Genomic DNA, 15,490 nt, shown 5'->3' on the forward strand with positions numbered 1-15,490 from the left:
AAAAAAGAGGAAAACCTTGAGGTGGTTTGAGCATAAAAACAAAGGGCTAAGAAGTCAACACAGAAAAAAAGTTGCTTACGATAATATGCAGTATTTGAAAACAAGCTTCTGGGGAATTTACCAGAGTGTGAAAGAGTTACGAAAACAGTCCCATTTTGGCTTAGAGCCCTCTCAAGTGTGTGCCAGGGCTGTAAGTATCCTCTCTGAGATCAGTGTGAGATAATTTTCCGGAGAGAGCTTTACCATCCTTAAACACCTCCCCTCCTAGGAACAAAGCTTTATTCGTGGCAGTGGGATTCTAGTTATGTTGTAGGAAGACTTTCCTATCCACACAACGTAAAATGGGCTGCACATTTCCCTTAAGAGCAAAAGGTCTCCCGTTGTTTTGGAAAGACCAAGACAGGAAGGCCTCCCTGGTGCTGAGCTCAGTGACTTCAGATACTTTGTTCTTCAGTCTCCTGAGCTAGAGCAAAGGATGTGGCTGGGGTGGGAGGCGGGGACTGTGCGTGTGCGTGTGCGTGTGTGCATGCATGTGTGTGTGTGTGTGTGTGTGTGTGTGTGTTTTCTCATTTCCGCTTCCCCTTTCAAGCTGGTAACAGCAGTTTAATGAGGACAGAGAGAAAGGTACAGTTTGCAATATGATACTTTCTCCTTGTCTTCACCTCCATCCCGACACCTGGGAAGGGCTTGGCTCAGCTTTGATAACTGCTTTGCCTCAAACTTGGCTCTCTGCCAGCAGACAGGTGAGTACAACTTCCACCGCAATTTTCAGACTGTACGATTTAGGATGGTGCCAGGAGATGGGAGGAAATAGGTCAGAGAACAATCAGGTTGCGAAGAAAAGGGAAGAGACAGGAGAAAATATCCCACACCCCTGACTTCAACCTTAAAAAATTCATCATTGTGCCTCTTGGAACAAGGAAGTCCTCCTACTTTTTTTTTTTCTTCCCATTACCAGAGAGGTACTCTTTGTAGGGTCATAAAACATGGGTTCCTTTGGTGGCTGAATTAATATTTAGGAATTTTTCACCTTTCTCGTCTAAGTTCCCGTCTGTGTCTTGCTGTACTCAATTTGCTGTAATTTCAGTCTGATTCTAACTTTGAAAGGTTCTCCAGGAGAAAAGTTTCTTAGCTTCATTGCAGGGCCCATTGTAGTCTCCGTAACTCTGACTGTTGGGAATACCTAGCCTAAATCAATTTTGCTTTTTGTGGGTATGACCACTTTCTTCAGAAGCTGTAGAAGAAAACTGTTGAGGAGATAAACTACAGTAAGATATGTTCGGGTTAGAGATGAGGGCGACGCGACACAACTGGACAAGGCCAGGCCAAATTAACTGGAAGGCCCAAGATAGATAACCACCTGTCAGGGTTGGTTTTCAGGCTGTATGTCTCAGAGATGGATAGATGGATATGTTGACCACTTAAGGACATAATCCTGGGAGGGGGCGGTCTGTGCTCCTCCAACATCTCTTGTCTCAGTGGTAGTCAGGCTGAGCATGTCACCATCTACCCACCATGAGTTTCTGGGAGGGTAGAGGAGTGGAAAGATCCTCTACACTGGGGTTTTCCCGTGACTCTGCTTGCTACTGAACTCACCAGTGGGTGGAGAAGAGGTGGGTCCTCAGTGCAGAACAAGGACAAGATAAAAGAGCCCCACAGAAGTGATTGGATAAGACCACAAGGGTTTGGAAGAGATACCCAGGGAAGTACTAGTGACTGTCTACCATAAATGGCCCAGATTAGAGAGACAAGGGGACTTTTTAGACAATACATGGCAGTGCTGAGGATAGGAGGTTGGAGGCTTTCAACTTGTATGTCCAAGCTTCAGGCTTAACAGTTATTAGTCTTGAGATTAGAACTAAAGATCTGGTGTGATTCTCCTATAACGTGAAGCATTATTAGGAAGAAGATAAGCCAGGTTTACTATCTATCTCTTCTGAGCATATTATCAGAGCTAACAAGCTGAAGATATAACAGAGAGGACAGAAAGAGATCTAAGTAATGATTTCTTATTCATGGATACCCCAGGGGTTTGGAACTTCCTTACAACCATACTAAGAACACTTTCTCATAACTCCTTTGGTCCTCTGAAAGTTAGATGGAATCCTGTGATTGAGCATTATGTAGTGGCCATAGAGACCCAACACCGTCATTTTCAGTTCAAGGTTTATGACTCGTATTCTAATAAAGAATGGAGAGGAAGTGTGGTCCCAGCTCAGATCATGACTCACAAGGTTCACTCTGGGCTACAGTAAGGGAAAGGGACCAGATATTTATTTCCACTTGATAACTGCCAACTGTTCGGTTTCCACCTAAAGGACAAGACCAAAGCAGGCATTCCAGTACCGACTTTGCTCTGTGCTCTGCCCACACCCAGGCCTGATGCAGGAAGGCTTAAACACAGATTTTGAGGAGAAGAGAGTGTATAGCTATTGTGAAAGAAAAGGAGGAAAGAATGCAAATGAGTACCTGAGGGAAAGAGCTTCGTTACCAAGGAAATAGAACTGAAGAATTAAAGATATGAATTCACAGAACTAATTCAATCGAGAAATCTGCTCATTTTCCCCCACTATCTCTCGGCTGAACTATCTGTAAACCAGTCCAAACGAACTGATGTTCCTTATTTTTGATGTTTTTATAGCTCATCCACATGATAAAATTTTGTGTCTCCCCACACTGAGGGCACAGGATTACTTTTCTCCAAATGTACAACTTGAATATTTCCTGTAGCAGTTTACAAGCCTTCCAAAAAACTCATCCACATCGTGGAGGTGGATGTGAGGAATAAAGCGAAGGAGAAAAAAAGAGGTCTTAGATGGTATTCTTTCAGTATTTGTTCAGCTAAACTTGTTTGTAGGAAGAAGAGAGTGAAAAGGGAAGGAAAGAGTTATCTTGACGACTTGGCATTTTTCTTGGTATTATTTGTCAAATAACATCCTCCTTTTTCCCTCAAATAGATGGAACTTCTCCCTTAGACCACAGAAGTCTCAGAATGCTAAAATGCTATACTCAGGTTAATTTTTGTTCTGATGACCTTCCAAACTGCAGTGACATGGAAGAGGGTTAGAAATTAGGAAGATATTTCCTATCTATGAAAGAATGTGAGCGCATGTCACAGGTCGGAGTGTGTCGATTGGGGCCCGGTCAACCTGGCTTGAGATGGAGTTTGTCTTCTACAAACAGAGAAATGTTGGCTGTCCTGGGATTTCCCACAGCCCTTTGCAACAGTGGTGATGTGTGCCTCAGCTGTGAATGCGGATAAGATGCAGAAGGTCTTATGGGCCCCATCATGGAAACTCCATTTCCTTTTTCTCTCCTCCCACGCTTGTTCTCACTCTCAGTCCCAATTCACAGGCACTGCTTGGGGTGGAGGTGCAATACAGACAGAAACAAGGAGAGGTCTGTCTGAAACACATCCCTGGGAGGAGGCCCAGAGAGTTAAAGAAAAACCCTGGGGCTGAATCTTGGAAACCAAAAGTGGGGGAGGAAGGCTGTGATACGAGGAAGAAAGCATACCCCTGGGCTCAGGACTTGTGAGTCTGAGTCTTGTTTATAACCGTAACGTTCTATGTGACCTCACATAAGCTTCCCTCTGTCTCTCTGTCTCTCTCTTTCTGTTTCCTCAACTGCAAAATGAGTGACCAGGACTAGATAGATGATCTCTCTGATTCCTCTGGGCTTTAAGTCAGAACACAGGACCTATTTGTTGCTTATTTTTCATCTCTGCTTAACAGCAACGTCCTTCTTTCACCACCTGGATTTTACACACACACCACTGTACCCTGTTGCTTACTCCTTTTCTTCCTTCTTTCCTTATTCCTAAAAATGTTCCAACTTTAGTAAATGGTTTAGACTGAGGGAAGATTAATAATAATAATAGCTATCATTTATTAAGCACCTCCTTTGTATATCAAGGACTTAATATACATTATCTGATTTTAACCCCCAATAAGTTTGATATGTTATCTGTTTTACATGTGATGAAACCTAGGTCTAGAGGGGATAAGTAATTTTACCAAGGACACACTTACAGTAAGTAGAAAGAACTGGAATTTCAAACAAGGCTGACTCGGATTCCAAGGTCCAGGCTCTTTCTACAGTTTTTCTTCTCAAACGTTGACCACCCTTACGGGACTCCTTAAAAATATCTCCATGGTGAGATGTCTGTAAGCAGAGCTGATATTTGGCAGGTACAAATTGGTAGGCCCATACCGGTTGTTAAAATATTAAAATATGTCCATACCAAATTATGATAAATATCCATTGTTCCAAGTTTTCTGAGTGACTATGACAACCCAGCTATCCCAGCCCTTCCCACAAGATTCCCCAGACTAACACCGAAAACTCAGTGCCACACCGGCCACGCACTTTTAGGACCCGGCCACACGGCTGTGACTGGTGCCAACTCTGATTGGTCTATGCAGCTCCATCCCCATTGGTAAGTGTTCTGAATGTCACAGCAATCTGAAAGTAAGGTGAAATTCCAGCAGACTTTCTCCTCTCAACCTAGTTGGGCCCTTACCACTAACCCACTCTGTGACCTTAGGAAGGCAAAACTGCTTCATAACCATCTGAGTAGAGTCAAGAAGGTAAACTACACTAATAACCACACAAAGCAACACTTCTTCCACTGAGATTGTCACAAAGCCAAGTAAAAATTACTTTTGGTTTATGAGACCTATACTAGACTGTAAAATGAAGAGTTTACATGTGAATGGAGAATTTACTGAAATGTTTTCTCCTTTCCTTTATTCAGATTACCTTTACTGCTGACACCTGGATGTGATCTTAGGTTATTTTCTTATTCTATTATTAGCGGAAAGACTATACAACTAGAGTCAGACTGACCTGAGTTTAAATCTCATCACCAAGATCCTAAATATATGACCTTGGACAGGTCACATCTCTCTCTGAGCTCAGAGGACAATAATCAGCTCACAGGTGATTGTTAGGATTAAGTGAAGGGGTTTGTGAGGAGGTTTTATGGATAAACATAGGTACTCTACACCTGTCGGTTGTTATGAGCCGCTATTGCTTTGACTTGCCCATGTTAATATATAGTGAATCTCTGACCACACCCCTTAGAAAACAGAGATTGAAAGTATGTGATGTTCTCAGCATAGTAATAATAACATACCCTTAGAGGTTTTCTCTGCTACTAAAGTTACTGCTGCTAATAATGATTTTTGTTTGAAGATGTTCATTTCAAAGCTCTTAAATAACTCCCTTATCTTCAACCTCCAGAGGTGATTTCTCTTGTCAATTTCAATCTTGTCTGCTGCAATTTCTGCTTCTAACTATAACATCCTCAGAACAAAGAGAATTCTCTCCTACTCTACTTGGTTGTAGCAGATTCCAGAACACTTGACAGACTGTGGAGAAATATTTGGGGAATGAACTTCTAGAGAAATGTAGGGAGAGGGAAGAGGAAAAGACAAAGAGATGGAAATGAGAGCAGAGGGGGAAAATGAGGCTTTGGGGTGATCCAGGCAAGTAGCAATAGAACCAGCGTGCAGTTTTTTGTTGTTTTTGGGGGGGAGGGGGGTGGTTAGCGGGAACATCAGAGAAAAGACATCAGCAGGCCTCAGACTTCCATCCTCATGGAAGATAGATTAAATACAATATTATAATATAAACCAGCATCAAGAGAGGTAGTAGTCAGATTCCAGAAGGAACTTTTGACCAAGGAATGAGAACTTATGATGGAAAACTCTGGAAAATATTTTGTTTAAATAGGAGAATTTGATAGTTTAATCCTTATAAATTCAGTCAGACTTGTGTGACCACTGTGTTATATCAACAAAAGATTGGCATGACCATGCCCCAAGCCTTTTTCCTCTTCACTATATAAAAAATGTATACATTAGGATTTGAGACTATGTGGAAAGTCAGGAGCGCCTGTCCCATGACGTGCACTAGGTGAGGATAATTTTTCATCATCAGTGTGGTTCTTGCTCCTCTGCAGGTACAGCATTTGCTGAGCCCCTTCTGTTGCAAGGTACTGTGCTTGCCCTGAGATAGGATTTAGGGGGCAGGTTACAAGGATTAGTGGATAACAATAAGAAAGGTAGCCACTTATCTCTTGTTGAATATGGTATAGGGATGTGTGCTAGTTGCTTGAGGTGGGTAAGAAAAAGGAGGTAACTTGAGTAGGCGTAGATATAAAGAGTATATAGAATTTCTTTGGGTAGAGAAGAAGGTGGATGAACCTGCATAAGCTAAATAAGGAAGCAGAAAAGTTCAAGAAGTGCTGGAGGTCAGCAAGCAACACCTGACTGAATCATTCTCATTTGGGCTCCTTCTCAGCCTCCCCCATCAGGCTCACCACTTCCCTGGGTCAGTGAAAGCTGGAAGTCCAGGAACTCCATAAGTCAATGTTAATTTGAAGGGGAATTTGCTAAATGGGAAGTAATTTCAGAAGCCAAAGCCACTGGACCATTTCCTATTTCTTACGGGGAAAACTACACAAATGCATTTTTACAGTTATTACTCCTACAAATATTTCAAACTCAACTAGAATAAATTTATAAACATTGGCATTGGAGGCAAACTTATACAACATTAAGTTCCACCAATTCATTTTCTAGAGGATAAAACTGATGCCCAAATAGAAAACCTAACTGATTTGCCAGAAGTCAATTAATTGGACAAAACGGTTGGAAGAATCCTCAGGTCTCCTGACTCCTCGTCAGTGCTCTTTTCCCTGCACAGACTCCATTGTACATAGAGGTGTATTTTTAGTATGACTTGTTTAGAGGAAATATCTCTATGCCCTTCTCTCTATTACAAGAGGCCCCGGTCTTCAAAGGTGCCATCTTGGCAGCAGTGTGCACCCATCCTTCAATTCTTTCTAACACTCTCACTGCTGATGTTTTTATCTGATAATCAATTGCCACTTCCTCCAAATTTTCACAAAGAATACCCAGTTTCTTATCTCCCAGCAGCACAGCTTCCTTCTCTTACCACTAAACAGACAATTCTGTTTCTCCCTGCCTCGCAATATTGCTGTACTTATCATGTTCCCACATAACGCCCCATGAACGGGTCTCTACAGCCCAGTGTGGCAGAGACTGGGGAAAATTAACTTACTCAGTTCTCTGGTCCCATGTCCAGTTTGTGACCATTGAGAAGATTAGCTTAGATATGCCTTGCATCTTTTACTTCAAACTTGAGAACACTGTTGCTTTTTGAGGTGAAGAAATTATTCCATTCTCACCCAAATTGCTCAGAAAATGACTGTCATTTTCAGTAGGCAGTAGAGCCCTTAACTTGTCTAGCCTTTTTATCGTCATAACTATAACAGCCATTTATTTGTAACCCTTTCTTTTGAACTCTTAAGTATTAAGGATTCTGTTTCCATAGGCATTTTCCTTTAGGTATTTACATTAAGTAAAACTTTTGTGCATAGGACAGAACAGCAAATAGGAATAGTTAAGAAAATACAACTTCTGTTCACAATTATAGGAACTCCTAGAGTAGAAACAAGTCATAGAATAACCCTCAAATTCATCTCTTTTCTCCAACTTCTAGCCCAAAACATTTTTACATGCTTAGTAAACACAGTTATAAGCTTATTGTTATAGTTTTGAAGCTGATCTCCCTACATGCGTCTGTGATGACTCTGTAAGGCCCTGGGCTCCCATGGGGAATAGTCACCTACTCAGTATTCATTCATTTAGAGAATAAGTATTTATTAAGCAACTACAATGTGTTAGGTTCTGTTTTAGGCATTAAGGACACAGCAGTGAACAACCCAGACAAAAATCTCTGTCCTAATGGAGGCTATTTACTAATCAGAAAAGTAAACAATAAATTAGATTAACAAAATATAAAGTATGTTAGTGATAAAAACAACAAAGAAGAAAATCAAGCAGAGAAGGTACTCAGTGACAGTGACTACTGTAGGCTGAAGAAGCCAGGCCTGGCTACATGGAGAAAGTTGGTTAAGAGCTAGGCTTGCAGGGTGAGTATGTGGAAGGCTGAGGGATAGGGAGAGGGAGGGAGAAGGAACATGAGAAAAGCCTAGGGTTAAAAAGGAGAGAATCACATTCAGGGGGAAGAGGGGAACTTAGCCCTGTAGGAGGAATGTAGAATAGGTTCCTATCACAGAGGATGTTGAAACCCAAGTAGAGGCCTCCATCTACCATCTCTGTTAGTGAGATTCTGGCACTGTGCTAGGCATGTTGGGAGTTTAGCTGTAAAATGGCACATACGGAAATTCATAGTACTTGAAGTGTTAGGGCTGTAATGCCTTTGTTGAGAAACTGAGACCAGAGAAAGGGACTGAATTTTCCAAGGTTACACCCTTAGCAAGTGGCAGAGTAAAGTGTGGGAGTCAGACATTCCTTCCTTCCTCCGTCCTTCCTTCCTGCCTGCCTTCTTTCTTTCCTTTCTTCCTGCCCTTCTGCCTTCCTGCCTTCCTTTTAAATTCCCCTAATCACCAAAAACTTCTTCTTGTGAGCTGAAGAGTTCTTGTGATTTAGGTGAGTTCCATTTACTCTGGGAATTAAAGACAACAGGCAAATCAGTCTTGGACGTTTTCTTCTCTCGGCTGACACCAACCTATTCAATATTTTGGAAGTGCAGGACTAGGTAAAAAAACTCTGATCAAGGCTTTTTTGAATCTATCCTAAACTCTTTCTAGGGGCAGTTTCATCCCCTTTTTATCACCTCACAACAGCTCTGACCAAAGGACAAGTTATCTCTGCTACCGCTCTTTGTGGCTTCCCCATGTCACAAGCTTAATTCAGTCATTTAATTTCCCCTAAAAGGCACAGGCAGTGGACAAGGAGCCAGGTGTCGGGTTAACAAACTTTCCTAGTGCCAATTGCTGTCTCTCCTCGGAGAAAAATATGTCCTAGGCCAGACCTGAAGTGAAAGAATTTAGATCAGACAATAGTAATTATGTGTTATTTTTCTCTGGATATGTTTTGTCTGTCGCAAGCAGAGGCATCCAAAACAAGTTTATTGCCCTAGGAATGCATTTTATGTTCAGGCTGTTCTTTTCGAAAATAGCTATTTTAGTGCCTAAATTGTTGAATGCCTCACTAATGATTTTGTTTTTAAGGGTTTGAAGAACAGAAGTCGCTGGAAACTGGCACTCTTCTTATTCTTTTTCTTTTTATTTTCCCTTACTCCGACAGTCAAAAGTGTAGCTATGACGATGAAGCCGTTCATGGCAGCTCCGGGGGACAGAGGGATAAGACAGTGAAGAGCAATGGTCCCACTTCTGCTTGTTCACTGTAGTGGGTGTGAGCGTGGCAGGTGGGGAGGAGGCAGGCGGACAGAGTGTAAGTTAATGAATGCTCGTTAGCCTCAAGTCTTTTTTTTTTTTTTATTGCGGTAACATTGGTTTATAGCATTGTATAAATTTCAGGTGTACATCATTATACTTCTATTTCTGCATAGATTACATCATGTTCACCACCCAAATACTAATTACAACCCATCACCACACACATGTGCCTGTCTTTTTAAGCTCTATTTGGACAATCGAATGATTCTTCTGCTCTTTTTCTTCTCATCTGAATGTATCTTTTGGAAGTATACATAGGTGTTGATTAGGCAGTGTTAAATGAAATATAAATGCATTGATGAACTAGGGAATTAACTCATGGCTATGGAGAAACCCAAGTTGACAAATTAGAGAGTGATGATCCTGAAGGCGGTGGGTGCTAATTGCTTAAGGCAATGTCTCCTTGTTGTTTCTATTGTGAGACTTTTTTTCCTCCAAGAGAAATCTTATGTGGACCCCTAATCTCTAAAAGAGGAAACAAAACAAAACAAACCTAGAATGACTGCAGTTGGAGTGATATGCTGGGTGTGGGACCATAAAAAATCTGTTTAACCTTTGAGATCTGAGACTTCATATACCCTTATGAGGATCAAATAAAGTAAATTTTAGAAATTGCAAATTTAAAGATAATTTAATTTCAACAGAAGATTCTGAAGGACAAAATCCTTAAAGAATAAAGAAAAATGTTTTCTAATACAGCATTTTGGCTATCATGAGAAGTAGCGATTTTTTAAGTCAGAAGAGCTTTCTCAATGTCCCTTAAATTATACGATGTTTGAAGTTTCCAGACTTACTGATTTGAAAGACATGCCCCGGTATTTAGATTTTTCAGAGCATTCATTTTTCTGGAAGATGGAAGAAAAGCTAGACATCTCATCCCTCCTCCTGAATGGGCAGAAGGGTCATGCTCCTTTTTTGCAGAGCCGGAAAGATGTGGGGGACAACCCTGGGAGCGGTGGTTTCTGAACAGAGGATGAGAGGGTGTCACTATATTTCAACTCTCAGGACAGCATCAGTGTGGCGGGAGGCCCTGAAGTCTGAGCCAGGGCCATGGAGGGCTCTGTGCTGAGCCCCACGTCCTGGGAGAAGCGGCGGGCCTGGCTCCGTCAGAGCCGTCACTGGCAGACCCAGATCCTGGAAGAGGAAGCTGCAGCCGCCCTGCAGGATGTCCCAGATCCCGAGCCTTCCTGCCTGGACGATGTTTTCCAGGAAGGTAAGAAGTAGTTGGACATCAAACTGACTTCCACATTGTCTGTGGTAGCAGACACAGGTGGCAGCAGGCACAGGTCTGCAGAGTGGGCAGTGGGTCCCTTGTTTCGGCTAGGCCTTCAAGGAGGCTCATTTCAACTGGTTTAAATGAGTTTAAGGGAAGAAGGGTAAAGTAACGCAAGATATGACTTATGTGAGAAAGAGACAGGCGTAAGATTAGGGGGAAAAAAAGAGGCACATTTTTGCATCATCCTGAGAAGCTGTCTGTAAGGACTTGAGGCCAGGTTTCTCCATGAGTGATTTGGGATATTTCCATTTTGTCTGTGTAACAAGGTTACACTCCATCTGGATGCCTGGACTCTGGCCGCAAGTCTGTCACTAACGAGCTGTGTGACCTTTGGCAAGTCACTCACCTCTCTAAGACATATTTGTCTAATTGAAGTAGAAACACCTGAAGTAATAGTAGTATCTTTTCTAAATGCCTCTCAGACATTCTTTGAGGTTAGAGTGAGACTATAGACACAAGAGTAAAAAAAAAAATTGTTATATAAATAAACCCATCCTTGCTCGTTTGGTGGAAAACAAAAAGCAGACATACAAGATTGTGCTTTTTTTTCTTTTTCTTCTTTTTTTTTTTTTTTTAAGTAGAAAGATCCACCCCTCTTCCCAAACCTTGGGGAAAAGAGAGCAGTGGGCCTGACATCCTGAGCATTTTCCAGGTTCCTGGGAGGAAGGGGGCAGAGAGGCAGAGAGAGAAGAAACATCCACCATTTTAATACATGGATGTTTTCCTCCATATTTTAAAGAAAAGTTTTGTGGGAGAGGAAAAAGATTCATGACGTGGCTTCCATAAGAATAAACTTGTGCAGCGGAGTGGGTTGCAGGAGGAAGTCTGACTTCCTTCAGTTCTCAGTGTTCTCACGTCTGACTTTTCTAGGGAATCCAGTCAATAAGATTGAGGACTGGCTGCAGGACTGTGGGTGAGTGCTGGAGAGGCAACGAGATTGAATGTGGTTGATGGTTGGGTATGTAACACTGACTCCTGGGAACTCAGAGACTGGGAAATGGATTTGAATTGGTCTCAGGGTTAGAAGTGAGGTTGCAATGGGGGTGGGATTGTAAAGGCTTGGGTGAGTTTGGGGATTGGAGCTGTGAATCAACTGCAAGTGGGGACTGAGTTAGGAAAAAGGTCTGGAAATAAATAGGCTGATCTTGTCTAAAGCCAAGAAGGATGGAAACCTGCAGCTAAGGGGAATGGCTGGGCTAAGTGCCATATCCCCCTCCATTGTCTTTCCTTTCAGACTGGAGTCTTACATTATGTAACAAAAGAGGAGTTATAAACCTAATTGTTCTTATGATCAGAGTAATTCATCACTATGTTGCCCATTTCTACTGCAGAACCCAGGAAGAGGGACTAAGGGCTTACCCCAGGCATTTAAATAGCGAACAAGTGGAGCAGGTACTTCAAGGCAAAAATGCAGGATCTCTTTCCGCAGAAACACTTTAAAATATGAGACCCCACACCCCGTCAGCCTGTACCATTTTAGCCTCAGTCTACCCAGACACAGAGGGAAAGCTTCTGTGACCTATTTAAACTTGATCATTTGTGTGATAACGAATTCTCAGAATTTATAACTCCTGCCTGCTCCTTATTTCCCCTCCAGGAATGTTTCAAGCTATATATAGCTTTTAATCTAAACTCATCTATTAACATATATATAAACCCATCCTTTCTTAATTGGTAGGAAATAAAAAGCATTGAATAAGCCAAGGTCGTTTATTTCTGCCCTGGAAGTATTTGTTTTGTGTTTTTGTTGTTTACGAGACATGTTGTCCTTATTGTCCTCATCTGATTCACAGTTCATTGACTTCAAAGTCAATTAAGGTAATCAAAGTACAAGGAAGCAAAGGGATGGTGGAAAGAGGAACGTTTGCACGTTTGGGTGTGTGAGAACTGTCCTAGGATTTAAAATGCTTCACCTGATATGTACAGGAGAACCAGTTGGCTCAGTTAATGTCTTTACCTCAATAACTACTCTTGAGTCTTATCAATTCACATCAATAATTATTGACTGTGTATTTGCTAACTGTCTGATTGTCTAAACGGCCTAGAGGGGTGCCAAATAGTTTAAAATATACCCCTTGACTTCAAATATACTAGGTGAAAAGAATAAATTCACAGAAATACAAGACTGTAAACTCCAGAAATCACCTTTCCCCACCCATATTCTATAGAGATAAACCCTGAACCAAAACTCATGAGGGGAAGGTAGTCTGGTGAATGGAAAGGCTCCAAGATTTGAGCCTAATTCTTGTGCTAACTATCTGTATAACTAATTGTAAGCAAACAACTGAAATTCTTTCTATCTTAGACTCCTCACCTACGAAGTGAAGAACCAGAATAGTCAAGTGTCCAAAGTTTCTTGTGAGATTTAAATGGTATGATATACGTATGAGAGCTTTATGCTCTGTGGTACTATGTGAGTGGTGAGGTTTATAAAGGAGGGCCACAGGTTTAGACAAAGCATGTCTTTACAAACTATGCCTCTCCTTTAAGCTCTCAGGGGATTTTCTAGGACATGAATGTGTTGCTTGTAAATCATCAGAGGTAGAGTTGAGAACCCAAAAATCATCTGTGTGGATTTCAGCTTAAATCTCTGCAGGCAAGACCTATGGAAATTGCTGGAAGAAGCTAAAAATAGCCATATGATTCTCACAATCCAATCTTCCACTCTCCTCTTTGTTTATGAATTGGGTATACAGGAGGAGTAGACCTTGGCTTTTCTATTTCACACTTGAAATGATGCTAAGGGACCTTTGAACACAAAAGTGGAGAGAGAGGAGCAGCTATAGATCTAGTCTCTAGTCATTGATTTTATGTCCTAAGCAGTAACATGACTTGCCTGAGACTTGGCGATGGCCGTGAAGATTCAAATCAACATGCTCAGTGATGAAGGCATCAATAGATCCACCCCATGTCCATACTTCTGCAGTAGACTCCACATACACATAGAAAAGCTTACTGCCCAAGGCTCAGTCTGGGCTGGTCTTCATACAGAGGATATGGACATGCCTGCCAGGGCACAACTAGAGAAGAAAAATGTAGGATGAACACCCGGCAAGAACTTGTATCTAATGTATAGTGACAAGTTTTGCTTTGGACAAACCAGGAATTTTATCAGTGGTATTTTTTAATGAAAATTGTATTGAAGTATAGCATACATGTCACTAGCACTTTTCTTTTTAATATAAATTGTAGTACAACTCAATGGGTGTAAGTTTCAGTTATGCTGGATGAATAAGTTTTAGAGATCTGCTGCATAACATAGTGTATATAGTCAACAATGCAGTATTGTGCCCTTCAAAATTTAAGAGGGTAGATCTCATGTTAAGTGTTCTTACTTCAAAAAAACAAAAACAAGGAGCCTCTGAGAGACGTTGGATCTGTCTATTACCTTAATTGGTGATGGTATCATGGGTATTTGCATATGTCCAAACTCATTACATTGCACCCATTAAATATGTGCAGTTCTTTGCAAATCAGTCATACTTCAATAAAGCTGTTAAAGTAACAGTCATATAAATTGTGTTGAAGTATAAAATATTTACTGAAATATAAATGAGTATTAAATATATATAGCACAATGAATTTTCTCAAAAGAAATACATCCATGAAACCTGAAGCAGAACATTACCGACATCCAGAAGCCCCTTCTGTTCCCTTCCATTCACTACCCTTCTCCCAAGAACCAATACCTTCGTAACATCATAGATAATAGACTTTTTAAACTTTATATAAATAGAATCATACAATGTGTACTCTTTTATCTGTTTCTTTTGATAAGCATTGTCTTTATGATGTTCATCTATGTTTTTCATGAGCAAGAGGTCATTATTTTTTATTGTTCTATAACATTAAATTGTATATTTATCACACGATTTATGATTATTATTTCTTTTGGTGAGCATATACAGGCATTTCCACTGAGTCTCTATGTAGTAGTGGAATAGTAGTGTGTTTTGATAGTAGTTATAATAATAGAAGGCTTTAGTACTTGCATTACTGTAGAGCAAAGCATTAAATGCAATAGTAAATCTCAGTAGTCCACTAGTTGACTATATTACTTATCATAGTGTTTTTAGTAGTAATACTAAATATTAATTAATACTGATATTTGTAATAGTATATATACTATATGTTTGTAGTATTACATTAAAGTATATATTTTTATGTAATTACCTATTAGGAAGAAAAGTATATATTTGTAGTTCTAGTTGTATTATTAGAGTTACCCATTCTTACTTAGCTTGGGTATCATTTCACATTTTATAATGTACCTTGATCTACAGTTTTTTTCATGAAGACATAAAAATTCAGGTTTTGGAAAACATGGTTGATTTTTTCACTGTTAACAGGAAGGTACCAACAAAAGGTGTCTACATATGCAGTGATTTGTTTTGTAAAATTTAAACACAACTTGATCTACAGATGTTCAGTTAGTAAACCCACTCCCAGTACTAAAGATTTCATTAAGTGGTACTCCAATAGCCTAAGAGTCATCTGACTCGCTAGAGACTGATGTTGAAGCGGACTTAGAAAATGATAACATCGAGGCATCCAAATCCCCTTACATAATATTTGAGAGCATACAGCAGCAAGGAGCCAGGACTGGAATCCAGGTGCTCCGGTTCCAGTTCAAAGCTTTTTCATAGACTATTTCACTCACCTGTTTAGACAGAGAATTTCTTCCTTGTTTGTAAAACTGAGTTGTTTCTCACTACCATTTATGCTGATTTCTGTCTGTTCTTCTTGTGGAGATGGTAAATGCTTGACAAGGCCATATCTCGAAAAGTAAAGATAAAATCTCTAACCAAGATGCAGATTCTGCTGCTTCCTGGAAGACATGATATTCAGCAAGAACATGGCTCAGAGAGAAGGAAGGAGGTGTGGGTAGATAAGATGACCTCCTAAAAGTTTTTAAAAGT

At 40.6% G+C, this 15,490-nt stretch overlaps 1 protein-coding gene across 1 annotated transcript in view; it reads left to right on the top strand.

The window, feature by feature from the left end:
• The first annotated feature begins 563 nt into the window (after positions 1-563).
• Positions 564-15,490, top strand: part of TESPA1 (thymocyte expressed, positive selection associated 1) — a 32,908-nt gene continuing 17,981 nt past the window's right edge. Inside the window, exons 1-3 of the mRNA XM_058557519.1 lie at positions 564-743; positions 10,301-10,508; positions 11,442-11,484. Coding sequence (XP_058413502.1) covers positions 10,346-10,508; positions 11,442-11,484 — 206 coding nt within the window. The 5' untranslated portion in view covers positions 564-743; positions 10,301-10,345. The remainder of the gene's footprint in view (positions 744-10,300; positions 10,509-11,441; positions 11,485-15,490) is intronic.

Source organism: Diceros bicornis, chromosome 17 (assembly GCF_020826845.1).
Source record: "Diceros bicornis minor isolate mBicDic1 chromosome 17, mDicBic1.mat.cur, whole genome shotgun sequence".
NCBI classification, from domain to species: Eukaryota; Metazoa; Chordata; class Mammalia; order Perissodactyla; family Rhinocerotidae; genus Diceros; species Diceros bicornis.